Genomic DNA, 18066 nt, shown 5'->3' on the forward strand with positions numbered 1-18066 from the left:
CTTCTAGTTCCTTGTGCTTCAGTGTCAGATTTACATTTTCCAATCTGATTTCTGTCTTTGCTTTCTCTGTCTGCAGTAGAACTTTGTCCTTTTGCTTCATTTTGGTTTCACTGTCGGCCAGGTCTGTCTCCAGCCAAGTCTTAACTTGTTTCAGTTCTGTAATTATGCTACTCATGGCTTCATGATCCACTTGCAGCTTTGAAAGTTCGACAGCTTTTCCTTTCAATGCCTCCTGGTTTCTAATCGACTGCATCTTCAGCTCTTCAGTCTTTTTCTTGTAGCTTTTGACTTCCTCCTGGAATATGCAACATTGCTAAGTCTTTTCTGCCAACTGGTTCTTCAGTTTGTCCAGAGTGATGTTAAATTTATTTTGCTTTTCATAGTTTTCCAGAAAAATAAACTATTTTTTCCTGAGGGATTCTTATAACGTATAAAGATCTTTCATTTTATTTTCTTTGTGGAGCTTGCTCACTTCATCTTGAACTTTCCTGTAATTCAACAGAGTCTCCTTGATTTTCTTCTGCTGGGTCTCCATTCTGCTGTTTAAGACAGTCTTCATTTCCTCCTGTTACTGAATGGTTACACATTCCTTTTGCATTTGACCTTGAAAGACTATCAACTGGTCCTTCAACTGTTTAATTTTTTGTTGACCTCTAGCCAACTCACTCTGGGCTTCAGTCCATTGTTTCATTGCTACTGATTTTCCAATGCAGCTTTTGCTGAAGTAATATTCAACGTCCTTTTTAGCTCCTCATGTTTTTCCATGGCTACATGTTGATTCTTCAAGGAGTCCTTCAGGGCTACAATTTCTTTGTGTGCCTTCTCTGCTTGCTGTTTTGCCTGGCTCTACACCTGGTTGTGTTTTCCCAACTCCTGCTTTAATTTGCCAGCTGTGGAATTGAGGGTCGTTTTTCCTCCTGATACCTTTGTGTCATCTCCGATATTTGTTCAGATCTCGAACCACTTGGTTCATTGATGATTCCAGTTTATCGTGCATTTTCAAAATTATAGCCTAAGCTTGAACCATGCACTTCAAATCTTCCAGTCCAGCTCTGATGTGAACATGTTCCTGTAGAACAGCTTCATTTACTTTTTGTACACTTTGCTTCTTTTGAGTTACCTCATATAGCTTTCCTTCGTTCACAGTCATCTGCTCACTCCACCCTGCTATCTGCTATTGCAGTTTGGGTGCAGTGCCAGCATTTTCAAAAACCCTCTGTGGTTAAGCCTTTCGGCTGCTTCTCAGCTATTTCTTTTTTCTGCACTAAACTCTTTTAAGCTCGTGCATTTCATTGCATTGACATAGTCGGCAACGATCTTGTGGTTTACTTGAATATTGTTTCCCTCGCTCTGGCAGCCTCTGTTTCCCTTGCTCTGAGATCCCTTGTTGTCCTCTCTGGAAGCACAGGAAGATTGTGCATTGAATATGCTGGGCCTGGCTATAATCACACCACATTTACCTTCGCCATCCACAACCTGCTGTACGTCAGCAACCAATCTGCTTCTCTCATGTTCCTTTTGGGCTGTAACTTAAAACCTGATGATCTTAATCCTGAACTTTATTTTTTCATATTTTTAAAGAAAATCATGCTTTGTTTTCTGATAATTCTAAGTTGTGCATGATCAAGAATGAACATCAAGCTGCCTGTTAGTAAAAAAGGACAGCTGATCATTTATGACATACTACTTAGCAGTCTTGTTGCCCTCGCTCTGAGGTCTCTTGTTTCCCATGTTGCTTTATTAGGGGTGTGCTAAACCTTCTTGCAGGGTCGACACGACTTGGAGTTTAAAATATCTGTCAAACCCTTTTTAATATCTCACCAAATGTTGTCAAGTATTGATCCATACGTTGGTTGTGGAGTACTTCACCAGCAAATGAACCAAAGATGAATAAAAACTTACCAACTGGTACTTCTTCTGATTCCTTATTTAATCCTTTCTCCTTTAAACTAAAAATTGTCTTCTCCAAGACTCTAACTCTTTGATCTGGTGTAGACATTTCCTTATCCAAGATGCATCTGGCTCTTCTAATTTGCTGTCCGTGGCTGTTTTTTTCTTGTAGTTACTGCTTTAAGTGGTGTTGTCCTGAAAGGCTATTTGTGCAGTAATCGCTTTCTCACCCAGGCTGTCTTGCAGGCCGTTGGCCTCTTTGTGAGTTTCCCGTGTCTTTTTTCCGATTTTGGTGGTCTCTCCAGCAATCGGCTGCCTCATTTCTTTTCAAAGCTTTTCAAACTTTTCAAACTGTTCCTTTTTAACAAAAGAGAGCCTTTAAACTCTGCAGATTCTTCTTTACTCTGCAATTCTTTTCTCTTTTGCTTTCCTTTTTAACTCTGCAGACTCCAAACCTGTTGAAAATTTTTGGCAGGGCAGAGCTTGATGAGATCGGGTAGATAGGGTAATGCAATACTTTTCAAGTGCTGACTGTCAAATACCAGCTCTGTTAATGTGACCAACCTGCAAATCCTAGAATGCAGAAACAGTGCAACAGCAACCCATCCCCAAAGCTACGCTGAAGGACCTTCAACTTGCTACTCATAATGTTGTTAACGTTATTCTAAACCACACGCTAGCGATCTAGCCAGCTGAGCTACTAGCCATCTAATGCCAATGATATACCTGGATATATCACTGTTTGTCAATGTCAACCTCTGTGTTAACAAGTCATTTCCATGGGTAATGCAGTCATTATAAAACAGACCACCACCATGAACAATATAGTTACAGACTTCACCATTACAAAATCAGTTTGAGATATATATTGTTCCTGATAACCTGGATTCCAAAAAATGTTTTGAGGCTGCTACACCTCAAATGAGAGAAAATCAGTGCACGCTTTTATGTGTGGTTCCTTCCTGTGATAATGATATTTTTGAAAATTTGCATACCAAAGAGCTTGACTCTAATAAATGTGTTTGCAGTATAAAGTTGACCATTCCCACTGAGTTTCATTGAATAGCTTAAGAGCCTTGAGGACTGATTAGAACTGAGCTCTCTGTGATGGAGAATCTGTAATAATATACTAACCAGTTATGGCAAAGTACATGAAGGGGTCATTGCAGGAGATAAATAGACTTATTTGATGATCCATATCTCAACTCTGATATTGGGTAAAACGGAATGCATTTTGGACATGAATAAATGATTAAGTAAAATGACAATTACAATTATTCTTACTGATAACAGCAGTCAATCCTGTCACATGTGGGTCTAATAATGACCATAAGCTGGATCCCATAAAGTATTAAATAATTGTAAGTCATGCTCTCTCTAATGAATAGGTAGACTGCTTCGCTATGAAATATCATAAACATATTTCAAATACTTATTGAAGGGATTTCTCCAGTTCTTACATAGCTACAAGAAAGTGTTTGTGCTAATGAATCTCCATCAGCATTTAAATCACAGCACCCCCAAAATGTTTTTGTGTAGTTAACTTATGACCCAAAGTAGTATATATGAATATGATCTTTCTTATTTAATTTTATTCCTTGGTCACTCTTGACAGACTTATATGTCTCTTGAGATATATTTGGTAAGAGAATATATTTCCATTCTAATCTACATTTAAACTACACTGTAAATAGAGAAGGAATTCTAAATGACATGCGAGGTTAACTTGAGACAAATCCAATTTTACACCATATAAATGGAGCTGTCCAATATCAACATTATTGCTGCAGCACTTCACACCATACCTCACAAAACCAGTAGAGTTCACAATAAAATGTCCTTCTTGTCGCTTGTGACACAGTCTGGTTCTATGGTTCAAAAGCTTTTAACTTCTCCTACCGTCACATTTCTATACTTTATAGTTTCCTTTGCTTCATGCCACATTTTATAATGTCAAGTTGCGTCGCAACAATGAATTGCCTCTTCAAGTGCACTTGGCCAAAAATTTAGAATGCAGGGGTAAAAATTTGTTGGATCACTCAGTCACAACTGTCCCACCGCCTCCCTGTCTCTGTAACCTCCTCCAGTCCTTCATAACATTTATTTAGTTGTACATTGTATATTGTATTTTGTATATTGTAAAAAAAACTCTAATTCAACGCACACATCTCGAAATAAAAATACAAATTGCAAAACAGTTGTGGCAACTGTTTCAAGTTTCCCTCAGCATTTACCATCCTCTGTGCCATAATGCTGACTCTGAGGGACAGTACTAACAATGGAACCAAGTAAAGTAGTAATGTTTTTAGTTATTGTATAAGTAAAGCTTTCATTAATACGGGAATCCTGTGTTCTTTGCAGCTGGCTCCAAGATCCAGATTTCTGCAACTACCTATCCTAGTCTGTTATCTCTCCCCCTCATGATCTGGTATCTCTCCCTCTCTTGTTCTGCTATCTCTCCCCCTTATGATCTGATATCTCTCCCTCTCTTGTTCTGGTATCTCTCCTCATGATCTGACCTCTCTCCCCCTTGTGATCTGCTATCTCTCCTCAATATCTGCTATCTCTCCCTCTCATTCTGCTATCTTTCCTCCTCTTGCTCCAATATCTCTCTCTCTCTTGGGGACTGATATCTCCTTCCCCTGGTCTGCTGCCTCTCTGTCCTGTGGTTTGATATCTGTCTCACTTCCACTGGGACTCCAGTTCCTGGCGTTGGGCTTGGGCTGGTGAGCTGGCTAACCTTCCTGAGCTGTGTGGCTCATCCATTCGCTGGATGAGTTCACCAAACCAGGGACCCTGTTTTGTGTGTTATAATTCTATGAGGAGGTTTTGCACACTAGAAAACAATGCACACTAAACGTAAAAGCCCAGATCTTCCATTCTCCAGAGGGTCGTACCCCAGAAGGTGTGAGGGGAGCCCGCCAGAAGTAGAAGTCCTCATCAAGGGCTGCATGGGAATTGTCTGGGAAGTTTAAATTTTCTTTGGGCAATTACCCTGCACCTGTGGGTGGTTCCGACTCTCTTAGCAATATAGTTACCCAGGAAAAGTTAGAAGTATTAAAACTACTTCTAACTCCTGGGTAATGAGTGTACTGACCCACCCCCCCCGGACCCCCACTATCCCACTTGACTAGGCCTCCACCCAACTACCCCCCCCCACCGGCCCCGACTACCCCCTGACCATCTGACCCCCACCCTGACTAACCCCCAACCCGCCGTCCGCCTGCCCCCCCAACTATCCCCCACCCCCGACTACCCGACCCTCCCCTGACCACCCCCCAACCACCCAAAACCCCACCCCTAGAGTACCCCTGCAAACTGCCCCTCTCCACCCACCCCCCTTCCCTACCCCCACCCCCCCAACACTCCACAACCCATTCTCTCCAGTTACCTTCTTCTCTCCTGTCAAATTGGCTGGGGCATTTAAACTTACCCCTTTACAGCGGCTGCTGCTGTAAAAAAAAAAGGGGCTGTGGCTTCACTTCCTCTGGCAGTCCTGTCCGGCACTGAAGGGACTCCAGGGGCAACATTCCCCCCCCCTCCCAACAATCGGGGGGAAGTGCAGGAGCGGGCGGCTTTCCGATTGACCCCCCCCCCCCCAACCCCCCGATTGGGGGGGATGCAGCCATTTTAAGTCAATTAAGACCCACCCAGTGTGATGTCCACCAGGAAGCGCTATGTGCTCCCTGTGCAAGCGGGAGAGATTCCCTCAGCTGGGAGTGCGCGTTTTTGTACATGGGCGCGAAAGAGAGCACAGACTTCCCTGAGGCAAAGTGCTGCCTCAGGGAGATCGGCTCCGATTTAAAACTTTTAATAAACATGTTTAAAAATTTTCCCCGCCGTGTCCCCTCATGTGACAATGTCACCTGGGTTGGGACATGTCCATAAGTTTTACTGAAACCTTTCTTAAAAATGTAAATACCCTCTCGTGAAAGCTCATTCCTGCCCGGGGTTGAGGTTTGATGCTTTTTCTAATACCCGCCAGGGCTCCCAGCCTGTCCGCCAACCCTAAGGTTGAGCACTCTGTGTGACCCCGCCCCCTGCGCGCTCTGTGTCACCCCGCCCCCTGCCCGCTCTGTGTTAACCTGCACGCTCTGTGATCCCGCCCCCTGTGCGCTCTGTGACCCCGCCCCCTGCCCGCTCTGTGTCACCCCGCCCCCTGCGCGCTCTGTGTCACCCCACCCCCTGCCCACTCTGTGACCCCGCCCCCTACCTGCTCTGTGTGACCCCGCCCACTGTCCGCTCTGTGACCCCGCCCCTGCGCGCTCTGTGTAGCCCCACCCACTGCACGCTCTGTGTAACCCCGCGCCGCCTGTGCTCTCCGTGTAACCACGCCTCCAGCCCGCTGTGTAACCCTGCCCTCAGCGTGCACTGTGTCACCCCACCCCCTGCCCACTCTGTGACCCCGCCCCCTACCTGCTCTGTGTGACCCCGCCCACTGTCCGCTCTGTGACCCCGCCCTCAGCCCGCACTGTGTCACCCCGCCCCCCCCTAAGGTTGGACGGGCAGGTCCGTCAATGAGATTAATTCGTTTTTTTAATGGCCTTAACCAGCCAATCCGGCTGCGCGCCCGCCGAACTGAAAATCTAAATGACGCGGGGTGACGTCGGGACCCGCGCCCGATTTATCGCCGCGTCGTTTTACACGTCGGCGAGCGGGCCTCACCCCCTGCTCGCTGAGCGGGAAAAGCTGCCCCAGGAGGTGCTGAGCTGCACGTTACTCACTAGGCCAGGGTCGGAAGTCCGGACAAGAAATGTGCACTTCTCGGCTAGGGGTAAATAAGAAGGAGCGGAGTGGCAATCCAATAGCAGTTATCAATCCCGGGAAGATTTAAGATGAAAAAGTCTGGTCAAAAATGCTGGAAAAATAAAGACAACAATGTCTAAATCTTGGAAAAACTCAGCAGGTCTGACAGCGTCTGCGCAGAGGAACACAGTTACGGACTCGAAATGTTAACTGTGTCCCTCTCCGCAGATGCTGTCAGACCTGCTGAGTTTTTCCAGGTATTATTTGTTTTTGCTTCAGATTTCCAGCATCTGCAGTTTTTTGCTTTTATCTTAATGTCTAAATCTTCTAAGGGGGACACACACAGTGCAGTGATGATTAAACAGTAATCAAATGCAGGAACGCTGACTGATTTCTCTCATCCCCAACTCAAGCCCCGGAAACACTGAGGTCAAGTTAAACCTCCCAGGGCCTTGCTGGACTGCATGATGTATTTACCCAGTGAGCCATCAAGGAAAGCAATACATTTTGTTAGGAGTTGTGACAGCAAATAGAACATGACTGTTGAGATTTTACAGTAACATTGCTGTGCTCCGTTCTCAGCATGAGGAATGGGACAATATTGCTGCAGTATCTCTGAGCAGAGTTGCAGTATCATCTGCCATAATCCCTGTCACTAAATAAGGTGCTCAATAAGCAGCCAGGGTTTTATATTGTTAATATCTGTCAGCTTGCCTCTGAAAGATTTGTGACAAGTCTAGTCCCTTTTACAGCTGTTGGAACGACCGGGTGATCCCTGTGGTCTGTCATCCCAATTAACTGAAGGAGCATGTCACACATAGAAGGAAAGAACGACTTGCAATTATATAGCAACTTTCACAACTTCATGTTATCCAAAACAACTTGCAGCCAATCAGGAGCATTTGAAGTATAGCTGCTGTTGCAATGTAGGAAACTCAGCAGCCAATGTGGGCACGGAAAGCCCCCATAAGCAGCAATGTGATAATGACCAGATAATCTGTTTTTGCGATGTTGGTTGAGGGATAAATATTGGTCAGGATACTGGGGAAAACTCACCTGCTCCCTTCTCCAAATTGTGTCAAGGGATCTTTTACATTCACCTGAGATGGCAGGCAGGGTCTCAGTTTAACATCTCATCTGAAAGATGGCACCTCCGACAGTGCACTAAACCCTTAGCGTTCGCACTGGAAGTATCAGCTCAGATTACACGCTTAAGTCGGTGGAGTGGTATCGCCTACTGACACAGAGATGAGAGTGCTACCAACTGAGCTCTGGCTGACACTGTATGCAAGCATGTTGCATTGTACTGCAAAGTTTAGAAATTAATCAGATTTATTGTGAACAGAGCTTTTAGTATCTAAAGTGATTTTTTTTCTCCTTTGTCTTATACAGTATGCAGGATGGCTGGTGCTGTGGGTGGCATGGAACACATTCATCATTTGCTTCTATCTAGAAGTTGGGCAGTTGTCACGGGTAATTATCTACCTTATGATCCAAAGAAATGATTCTTACAGTGTACTTAATCAAAGCATGCAACCCAAAGCTCATTTACTAGCTCCTTTCTTCCTCGGTTTTATACATATAGAGATAAAATGTTACTGAATTCACGCCAGAAAGCTTTCATCTTTACATTTTTGCATAATTCCGATTCTCTGTTGTGAATAGGGGAAATAATTAGAAACAAAGCAAGTTTTCTGAAGCCCGACATCAATCTGGGGAAAGGACCAGGCATTTCAGTGATAGAGGACGCTGTCACAGATTTATAGATTCTCTGGAAATTGCCAGGGGTTAGGGGTGGAGCGGAGGTTGCTAGAGAATTCAGCCCTTTGTGGGGGTGCATGTGGGGATTAGGTCTTGGGAGTGGAGAGAGAGAGAAAGGATATTGTTTTGAATATTGTCACTGGGCTGAAATCCTGGAATTCCCAGCCGGACAGCACCTTCACACACAGACCGCAGAAATTCAGAAAGGTCCACCCTCACCATGACCGCCTTCTCAAAGGCAACAAGAGATGGACAATAAACACTGGCCTTGCCAACAGTATCCACATCCCAAGAATGGGGAAAATAAAGGTGGAAAGTAGCAGTCTAGGTAGTGAACGAGATGAGGGATGGAAAATCCAGCTCAAGGCTCAACAGAATATCTAAGTTACATTCTGTTGGGCTCAGCCTGAGTAAGCAGTCAATGGGTATTTGGAGTTGGCAGTGGGGGTCACCAAAGTGCGGGCAAGAGCCAAATGGCATTGCCAATGTTGACCCACAGGAAGTTAAGAATTGTCCAGGACTTGATATTGGGCAAGCAATCATATAGTAGAGCAATAACCCAGGAGTTGGTATGTGGCAGATTTGGCGTCATGGTCATACTTGTGGAAGCTGACCACATTTTTGCAGCCTCTGTATGTGAATAGTGCTTACGAGGACAGGAAGGGATTGCGGGTCACCACCACGGTCACATAATGGCTGGGTACCATCATGGTTCTATCACTCCAGTTAGATTTCTGCCCCTGCCATGGCAATGAAACAGCCCAAAGTCCCAAAGTCACTGAGTCATGATCCTCCTCCAACACACCTCCTTCACTCATGGTCCATCAACTACAAAACAGACCCTGCTTAGCACAGCATGGGGACAGGAGTAAATGAAAATCCAGATCACGTTATTCCTCAGCTCAAAAACAACAACAAGAACTTGCATTTATAAAGCACCTTTAACATATTGACTCTCCCACAGGCTCTGCCCTTCTCTGTAAAATGGCCACCTCATTCCCCTCTGCAAAAGCAACATGCTTTTGGCTCTTGCTCTTCAACGGGAGAGATTGTGAGAACATTACTGAGGAAGGGCAATCATGACAAGAACTTGCATTTGTTTGATAATATTCCTATGACATGGCTTGGGATGTTTTATTACGTTAATGGTGCCTTTGACATCATAAAACATCACAAGCCATTTCATAGGAATATTATCAAACAAAATTTGACACTGAGTCGTGTAAAACGATATTAGGATAGATAACAAAAAACTTGGACAAAGTGCTGGATCTGAGGAGTCCAATTCAAGCTAGCCCATTCAGGGATGATGTCAGGAAGCAACTCTTCACATAGAGGCTAGTGGAAACCTGGAACTCTCTCACACAAAGCTCTTGAGGCTGGGGGATAATTGAAAACTTCACAACTGAGATTGGTAGATTTCCGCTTGGCTGGGGTATTAAGGACGATGGAGCCAAGGCAGATAGACGTGGAGTAAGATACGGAATGAAATGGCAGAAGAGGGGTTGAATGGCCTATTCCTGCTCCTAATAATTAGCATCTGTGAAATTTATGCTGCCATTGCATAGTCAGCAACACACTGTGTGACAGGGGTTCACTTTGCTGCTGTTAAACCGGTTTCTGTTCAAGTAAAACCAGGTGGGGAATGTTTTTTCTTTGGTTGGTTATTTGCCAGAAGTCGACTTAAAGGGAGTTCAGTGGAAGTGCAGCATTGGCAAAGCTGCTGAACAGGTGAGAGGTTTTTGAACTCATTACACTGGAAAACCCAATGCACGTGGCTTTCTGCACAAAGCCCACCTTACAGACAGCACATTTTCTCCACTAGCAGATAATTGCTTAAGTATGTTGCTGCATCAATGTCATCGAGGTTTTTTGTGCTTAAATAAGTGTGGTACTCACTGCAATTTATCACCTTGTTGCTTTTGTATAGCTTTATGTGACAGACCTGCTGGTTCAAACTCTTATATAGTGCTATATCCCTTATTATTGGAGAAAAGTTGACCTGAGGGATTTGATACTCTCCATTTGAAACTGATGTCCACTTCCTGCAGTAGGTAGCACTAATTCAGTAAAAGCAATGAGTGTCGAAAGCCTTTTGTCCTCCAATTTGCTTATAATTTACATTGAATTCACAGTTCCATACAGCGCAATAATTCCACAAAAGCATCCTTCCACCTTTCTCCATTTCACCCTATCAACATATCCATCTATTCCCTTTCTCCCTCATATACTTACCAGGCTTCTCCCTAACTACACCTTTGCAATTCGACACAGCTAATCTCCACATTCTCATTACTCTCTGGGTAAAGCAAGATCCCATAACACTATTTTGAAGAAGAGCAAATGATTTCTCCCCAGTGTCTGGCAAATATTTATGCCTCAAACAACATCATTTTTTTTTTTAAAATGATCCAATCAGTATCACATTGCTATCTCTGGGACCATGCTGTGCACAAATCGACTGCCATATGTCACAAATCTTCACCATGTTTGGGTTAGGTGCTGAGTACTAGCAAGGACTTGAAGTTATTTTATGTCCTTTGAGGTTTCAAGAAGCCCCAAAGGTTTGTAGCCAATTACGATAGGGCCTCCTTTAAACTGGGTTTCCAAACTATAATAGTAGCATTATAGCTTCCATCCTGTTGTGTGTGTGTGTGTGTGTGTGTGTATATATATGTGTGTAGTCTGTGTCTGTGAGTGTGTGTCTGTGTGTGTCTGTGTCTGAGTGTGTGTGTCTGTGTGTGTGTCTGTGTCTGTGTGCGTGTCTATGTACATGTCTGTATGTGTGAGTGTATGTGTGTGTGTGTCTGTGTCTGTGTGCGTGTGTATGTGCGTGACTGTGTGTATGTGTCTGTGTCTGTGTGTGCGTGTATGCGCGCGTGTCTGTCTGTGTGTCTGTGTCTGTGTGCGTGTGTATGTGCATGTCTGTGTGTGTGTCTGTGTGCATGTGTATGTGTGTGTCTGTGTGCATGTCTGTGTGTGTGCCTGTGTGTGTGTATGTGCATGTCTGTGTGCGTGTGTATGTGCGTGTCTGTGTGCGTGTATGTGCGTGTCTGTGTGTGCGTGTATGTGCGTGTCTGTGTGCATGTGTATGTGCGTGTCTGTGTGTGTGTGTTTGTGCATGTCTGTGTGTGTGTCTGTGTCTGTGTGCATGTGTTTGTGCGTGTCTGTGTGTGTGTCTGTGTCTGTGTGCATGTGTATGTGCGTGTCTGTGTGTGTGTCTGTGTCTGTGTGCATGTTTGTGCGTGTATGTGCGTGTGTCTGTGTCTGTGTGCATGTGTATGTGCGTGTCTGTGTGTGTGTATGTGCGTGCGTCTGTGTCAGTGTGCATGTGTTTGTGCGTGTGTCTGTGTCTGTGTGCATGTGTATGTGCATGTCTGTGTGTGTGTGTATGTGCGTGCGTCTGTGTCAGTGTGCATGTGTTTGTGCGTGTGTCTGTGTCTGTGTGCATGTGTTTGTGCGTGCCTCTGTGTGTGTATATGAAAGTGCTCACTGATGCTGCTGGGAGATCATTATCATAAATTCAAATAAAGTTTGTAATAAATAAAAACAGAAAATACTGGAAATACTCAACATGCGAGAAACAAAATAAACATAACAGGCAGCCTACCATTTGTCAGAATTCAGTCTCCTGGTGAAAGGCCAGTGAATTGAAATAGTAACTGTCTTTCTCTCATCTCAGATTTTGCTCCACCTGTTGAGCATTTTCAGTATTTTATGTTTTTATTTCAGATTTCCAGCATTAGAGTATTTTTGTGTCAGTCATGGCTCAATTGGTACCAGTCTCACCTCTGGGTCATAAAGTTCTGGGATCAAGCCCCACTCTAGGGCTTAAGTACAAAAATCAAGGCTGACAGTAATGCAATACTGAGGGAATGCTGCACTGTCAGAGGTGCTGGCTTTCAAATGAGACTTTAAACCAAGGCCCCATCCGCTTGGGTGAATGCAAAAAAACCCCTTGATGCTATTCTGAAGAAGAGCAGGGGAGTTCTCCCTGGTGTCCTGGCCAATATTTCTCCCTCAATCAACATCACAAAAAAATAGACTGTCTGGACATTATCACATTGCTGTTTGTGTGAGCTTGCTGTGCGCAAATGGGCTGCCGTGTTTTCTAGATTATGACTGTGACTACATTGGAAAAGTACTCTATTAGCTTAAAACACTTTGAGTCATCCAGTGGTCATTGAGAGCACCATAAAAATGCAAGGTTCCTTTTGTTCTTAATATCGAAATAAGGATAATTGGCACAAGTGTGCCCAGAACCCATGATCATGTACTAAAATAAAGAAGCACTTGAAGTTATATTATGTCCTTTGAGGTTTCAAGAAGCCCCAAAGTTTTGTAGCCAATTACGTACTTTTGAAGTACATCCATCCATTGTTGCAACTTAGAACTGCAGCAGCCAATTTAAGTATGACAAACTCCCAATAACAACAATGTGATAATGACCTGATCATCTGCTTTAGTGATGTCAATTGAGGGATAAATATTGGCCAGGACACTGGGGAGAATGACCCTGTTCTTCTATAAAATAGTGTCATGTGGTCTTTTATGTCTACTTGAAAGGGCAGCAGGGCCTTGGTTTAACATATCACCCAAAGGTGGCACCTCCAACAGTATAGCAGTCCCACTGTACTGTACTGTACTGGGAGTGTCAGCTTTGATGTTGTGATCAAGTCTCTGGACTGGGACTTGAACCAACAACCTTGTAACTCTGTGGGTAGCGCTAAGGGTAGCGAATGATTTTGAAGAGACAGACCTGTTCCAAGCAGAGACTGGTCAAAATATTTACCTTTGTAGCCTGAAGATGTTTGAAGAGTGATTGCTGTCCTTCTCCATTTCTACAACCCGCAGAGATCCTGCGCTCCTCCAATTCTGGCCACTTACACATCTCTTATTTCAACTGATCCACTATTGGCAACTGTGTCTTCAGTTGACTAGGCCCTAAGAATTGCTTCCTTAAACCACTCCTTCCCACTGTATCCTGTAAAATGTTTGTTAAAACCTATACCGTAGACCAATGTCACCTGTCGCAATGTCTCCTTTAGGGGCTCGATTTCAAATTCTGCAAAGCTCCTGCAAAGTGCCTTGTGATGCTTTAGTACATTAAAGACACCATATAAATGCAAGTTTTTGTTGTTGTGAAAGGCTTTCTCTCAGTAATATTCTCACAGTCTCTTCCAATGTGAGGACAAGAGTCAATTGGGGTGCGTGTTTTCTTTGCAAACAAGAATAAAATACAGAAGACAGAACCTGTGGGACCATCAACCCAAAGTTATGTGGGGAAGGGGCTAGCATTTTCCCATACTCTTTTTCCCCCTCAGACTATGGAGAAGATCATATTGGTCTCAAAGCATTAACTCTGTTTCTCTCTCCGCAGATGCTGCCAGACCTGCTGAGTTTTTCCAGTATATTTTCTCTCTTTATTCCATGTCTGAATCCCTTGAATTAGGTTTGTACCCCAGCCAAAGTACCAAAGGCACTCTTACCAAAGTCACAAATGACACCCTACATGAATCTGTCCTTACAGGATCAGACTTTTGGATGGAGCTCTGCAAACGCTGTGCTTGTGTTTGGCTGCTCCTGAAGCAGATAAAAAAAACAGCATTAAACTGTTTAAAGCTACTCAGCATGAAACAGTTTAAAAGAAAAACAAGTTATGGGATTGATTACCATTAGCAGAAGGGAGGAGAGAGATAACTTTCCTGTCTGGAATGATGAAGCACTGCTCCCTCTTAACTGAGTTACCTTCCTCAACACAGGCTCAGATTCAACACAGCTTTCATGGTCCCAATTTGAACTTCAGAAATAGGAGCAGGAGTAGACCATATAGCCTGTTACAATCAGCTGAGGAAGGGTCGAATGGCTCCCCTCTCCTCATTTGACCAAAACAGGTTTTTTTTTTAAATGGATATAATTGCCAATTCCCTATGCGTTTAACTGTTTACATGCTGTGACAATGGAAGTCACAATCCAACAGGTTTCCTTGAGATTTTAAAAAGAGGATAGTTTTTTATTGTACCCAGCCTAAGGTAATTTTAAAAATGCTCCAACTTTCTCACACACACACACACACACACACACACACACACACACACATAGATTATAGAGTAGGGAGGATAGATCAAGTAGTTTAGAGTGCAGTAAAATTAAAGTTGTATACTGCTCTTGAAGGTTGGTGATTTTGTTGGTTTCAGGCTGAATTTGTGTGATCCTGTTGCTTTCACTCAGTGGCCCTGCTGTTTTTGGCGATGAGGTGGTTTAAGGCTGTAGATGGATGATTTATGGATTCTTCTGGAGACAACAGCACTCGGTTGAGTTCTTTTTAAAATTTCTATATGCAGAACCTGGATAGTGAAAATCAGCAGATAAGGTCTGAAACTTGCAAATTGGATGGAGAGAGAGAGAAAAGGAACTCACTTGCGTTCTTGTTCCTTCAGTGTCTTTGTAGCTAGTCCTGTTCTGCAGAGAAAACAGGTGTTAAAAATGCTGTCACATGACCTTCTCTTGCCAATTGTCCAGTGATCCAAATAAGGTCATGGCTAGTGTGTTCAAATTGTAACTTGATTAGACCATGGCTGGGAATTTCTCACTCATCAGGGTCCCATTGTCAAAGTGATGGTTTTTTTCCACTCAATTCTGCTAATGAGATTGGAGATGGCCCCCATTCATCCTCTTTCAAGGCCATTGTTTTTGATGCAAATTTGCAGACAGGTTGCCTCCATTTCAATGGTTTATGGAATGTAGAAGGTACAGTAATGGGAAAATGCAGCTATCTTTGACTATGATTCCAAGACACTAGTATATGGCTTTAATCTTTAAAAAAAAAACAATTCGGCGTTTTCAGCCAGTAAATTCAAAAATCATTTTTTTGACATAAAGCATGATTTCACAACATAGCCCCTCAAACCTGCTCCACCATTCAATAAGTTCGTCGCTGATCTGACTTTAGCCTCAACTCCACTTTCCTGTGTGTTCCCTTTTAGAAATTCATAATACATCTGTCAACAATCCAAAAACCTGTCTATCCCAACCTCCAATATGTCTTGGCCTCCACTGCGCACTGGGGTAAAGAATTACAAAGGTTCACAGCCCTCTGAGAGAAGAAATTCCTCCTCTTCTTAAATGGACAACCCCTTATTCTGAGGCTATTCCCTCTAGTTCTAGATTTCCGCATGATTGAGAAACATGGTCTCGGCATTTACCCTGTCAAGCCCTCTCAGAATCTTATTTGTTTCAGTAAGATCACCTCTCATTATTCTAAATACCAACGAGTGTAGGCTCAACCTGCTCAACCTTTCCTTCATCCCAGGAATCAGCCTAGTGAACTTCTCTGAACTGCCTCCAATGCAAGTATATCATTCCTAAATGAGGAAACCAAAACCGTACACAGCACTCTAGGTGTGGTCTCACCAATGTCCTGTACAGTTGTAGCAAGGCTTCGCCACTTTTATACTCCTCCCCTTTGCAATAAAGACAAATGTTCAATTTGCCCTCCTAATTAGTTGCTGTACATGCGTGGTAAGATTCTGTGTTTTATGTATGAGGATACCAGACCCCTCACCATTCTTCTGTCTCTCTCATTTAAATAACATTCTGCTTTGCTGTTCTTCCTACCAAATTGGATAGCCTCACAGTTTCCCACACTATACTCCATCTGCCAAATTTTTGCTCACTTACTTAACCTATCTTTGTATCTTTGGTTAACTCGGTTATAATACACTTAACCCCTTCATCCAAGTCATTAAGATAGATCCTAAATACTTGAGGACCCAGCATTGATCCCCATGGCACTCCACCAGTTAGTTTGTAAACCTGAAAATGACCCACTTATCCCTATCCTCTGTTTCCTGTTAGTTAGCCAATCCTCTATTCATGCTAATGTATCATCCAACACCATGGGCCTCATCTTTTGCAGTAACTTTTATGTGGTGCTTCATTGAATGCCTTTTGGAAATCCAAATACCGTACATCTACTGATTCCCCTTTATCCATTCTGCTTTTTACATGCTCAAAGAACTCTAATAAATTTGTCAAACACTATTTCCCTTTCATAAAATCATGTTGACTCTGCTGGATTATATTATGATTTTCTAAATATCCTGCTGCTACCTCCTTAATAATGGATTCTAACATTTTCCCGAGGACAGATGATAGGTTAACTGGGCTATAGTCTCCTGCTTTCTGTCTCCTCAGACCTATTATTTTGGAATAGCATTTAGGCACAAGAACCTCAAGTCTGGCACCCTCGGGACTGAGGCCGTGCCGGATTTCAGATATTACCGGTTTTTGGGTTGGGCATTTCAGGCTGTGGGCAGCTTGGGTTAAACCGGGTGGGTGGAGTCAAAGGCCACTTGGAACACGGGATAGAATGGCCTGAAGCCACATCGTGCCAAATGCAGCACCTAGCCGAATTGTCCAGGGAAGGGATTTTTAAAACTTTTGCTCAATTAAGATTGATGCGTGGAAAAGGTTTTTAGACACCGCCGGTTTTTGGGTAGCCCGATTTGAGGTACTCTACCTGTATTTGCTTAGCAAATTTAGGCTAGAAAACTTTGCATCTAATCAAGGCCCTGGGTCCTGATTGTGCCCAAGACTAATAAAGTCAAAAGCTATTAAAGTTCACACAGATAAATTGAGGAGCGTCAAAGGTTACCAGGGGTCATTGGAGGAAAAGGAAATAAATTATGTGGAGAACATCATCGGCGGGAATCATTTGTTCCAAATACATTTCAAACCTTGGGAGGTTATTGGGAGGGAAGGACATTAGGGGCAGAATTTTGCCCTCATCGGGCAGGTTTGGCAGGGCCAAGTGGGAGCAGGAGTGGTCGGGAAGCTGACTGTCACCCGCGATCAATCTGCGACTGCAATTTCACACTGGCGGGCTAATGAAGGCCTACGCAGGGTGAAATGCACGCTGCAGTGCTGTGTTGGGGGGGGGTGGAATGTGGGGGGGGGGGGGGGGGGGGGGGGTGGAGACAGGCGGGGGAGGAGGGCAAGTGTGGAAGTTAGTGCGTGCACGCAGAATCGCGGAGGAAAAGCTCCCTGAGGCACGGAGCTGCCTCAGGGAGATGATGATTTTTGAAAATGAAAAAGAAAGATTTTAAAAATGTCAACAACATGTCACCTCCTGTGAGTCTGTCACTTGAGCAGGGACATGTTAGAAATTAGAGCGAATAATTTTTTTTTATGTGACAGATTGAAACCTCATCCTGCCCGTGGATGAGGTTTTGAAAAAAAAAACCAAAGGCCGCTTTTGGCCTTTTCGCCTGCCCGCCAACCAACGTCATTGCGCATCCTTTTACGCTCGTTCGGTTTGGGCGCCCGCCCACCTGCTGAGCACAATATTCCGCCCCAGGGAAAATAAGAACAGAAATAAATTGAGCGTTGCTGAAAAAGGAGACATGCCGAAGCTTTTTGTCTTGCGCTCACCAGCACACCTCACAAGAATACCAATATAAGGGGAAAACAACAAGTTATACTCTATACTGTATTCTTGCCATGTGTCCTGATGAGTGCTAGACGAAAAGCTTTGACATGTCACTTTTTTCAGCAATGCTCAAGTTCTGTATCACCAAATGACTTTTTGTATACCTGAGACAGAAATAAATTGCATTGTGGCGCACAGAGTGTACAAGGTTTTGAGTAACCTGGTATCAGTAGTGCCTA

The 18066-nt window shown here is 43.8% G+C and overlaps 1 protein-coding gene across 1 annotated transcript in view; it reads left to right on the forward strand.

Annotated features, from left to right (window-relative positions):
- Positions 1–18066, forward strand: part of LOC121291960 (sodium/potassium-transporting ATPase subunit beta-1-interacting protein 1-like) — a 506522-nt gene that overhangs the window by 341046 nt on the left and 147410 nt on the right. The window contains exon 3 of the mRNA XM_041213649.1: positions 8029–8109. Coding sequence (XP_041069583.1) covers positions 8029–8109 — 81 coding nt within the window. The remainder of the gene's footprint in view (positions 1–8028; positions 8110–18066) is intronic.

Source organism: Carcharodon carcharias, chromosome 19, assembly GCF_017639515.1.
Source record: "Carcharodon carcharias isolate sCarCar2 chromosome 19, sCarCar2.pri, whole genome shotgun sequence".
NCBI lineage: Eukaryota > Metazoa > Chordata > Chondrichthyes > Lamniformes > Lamnidae > Carcharodon > Carcharodon carcharias.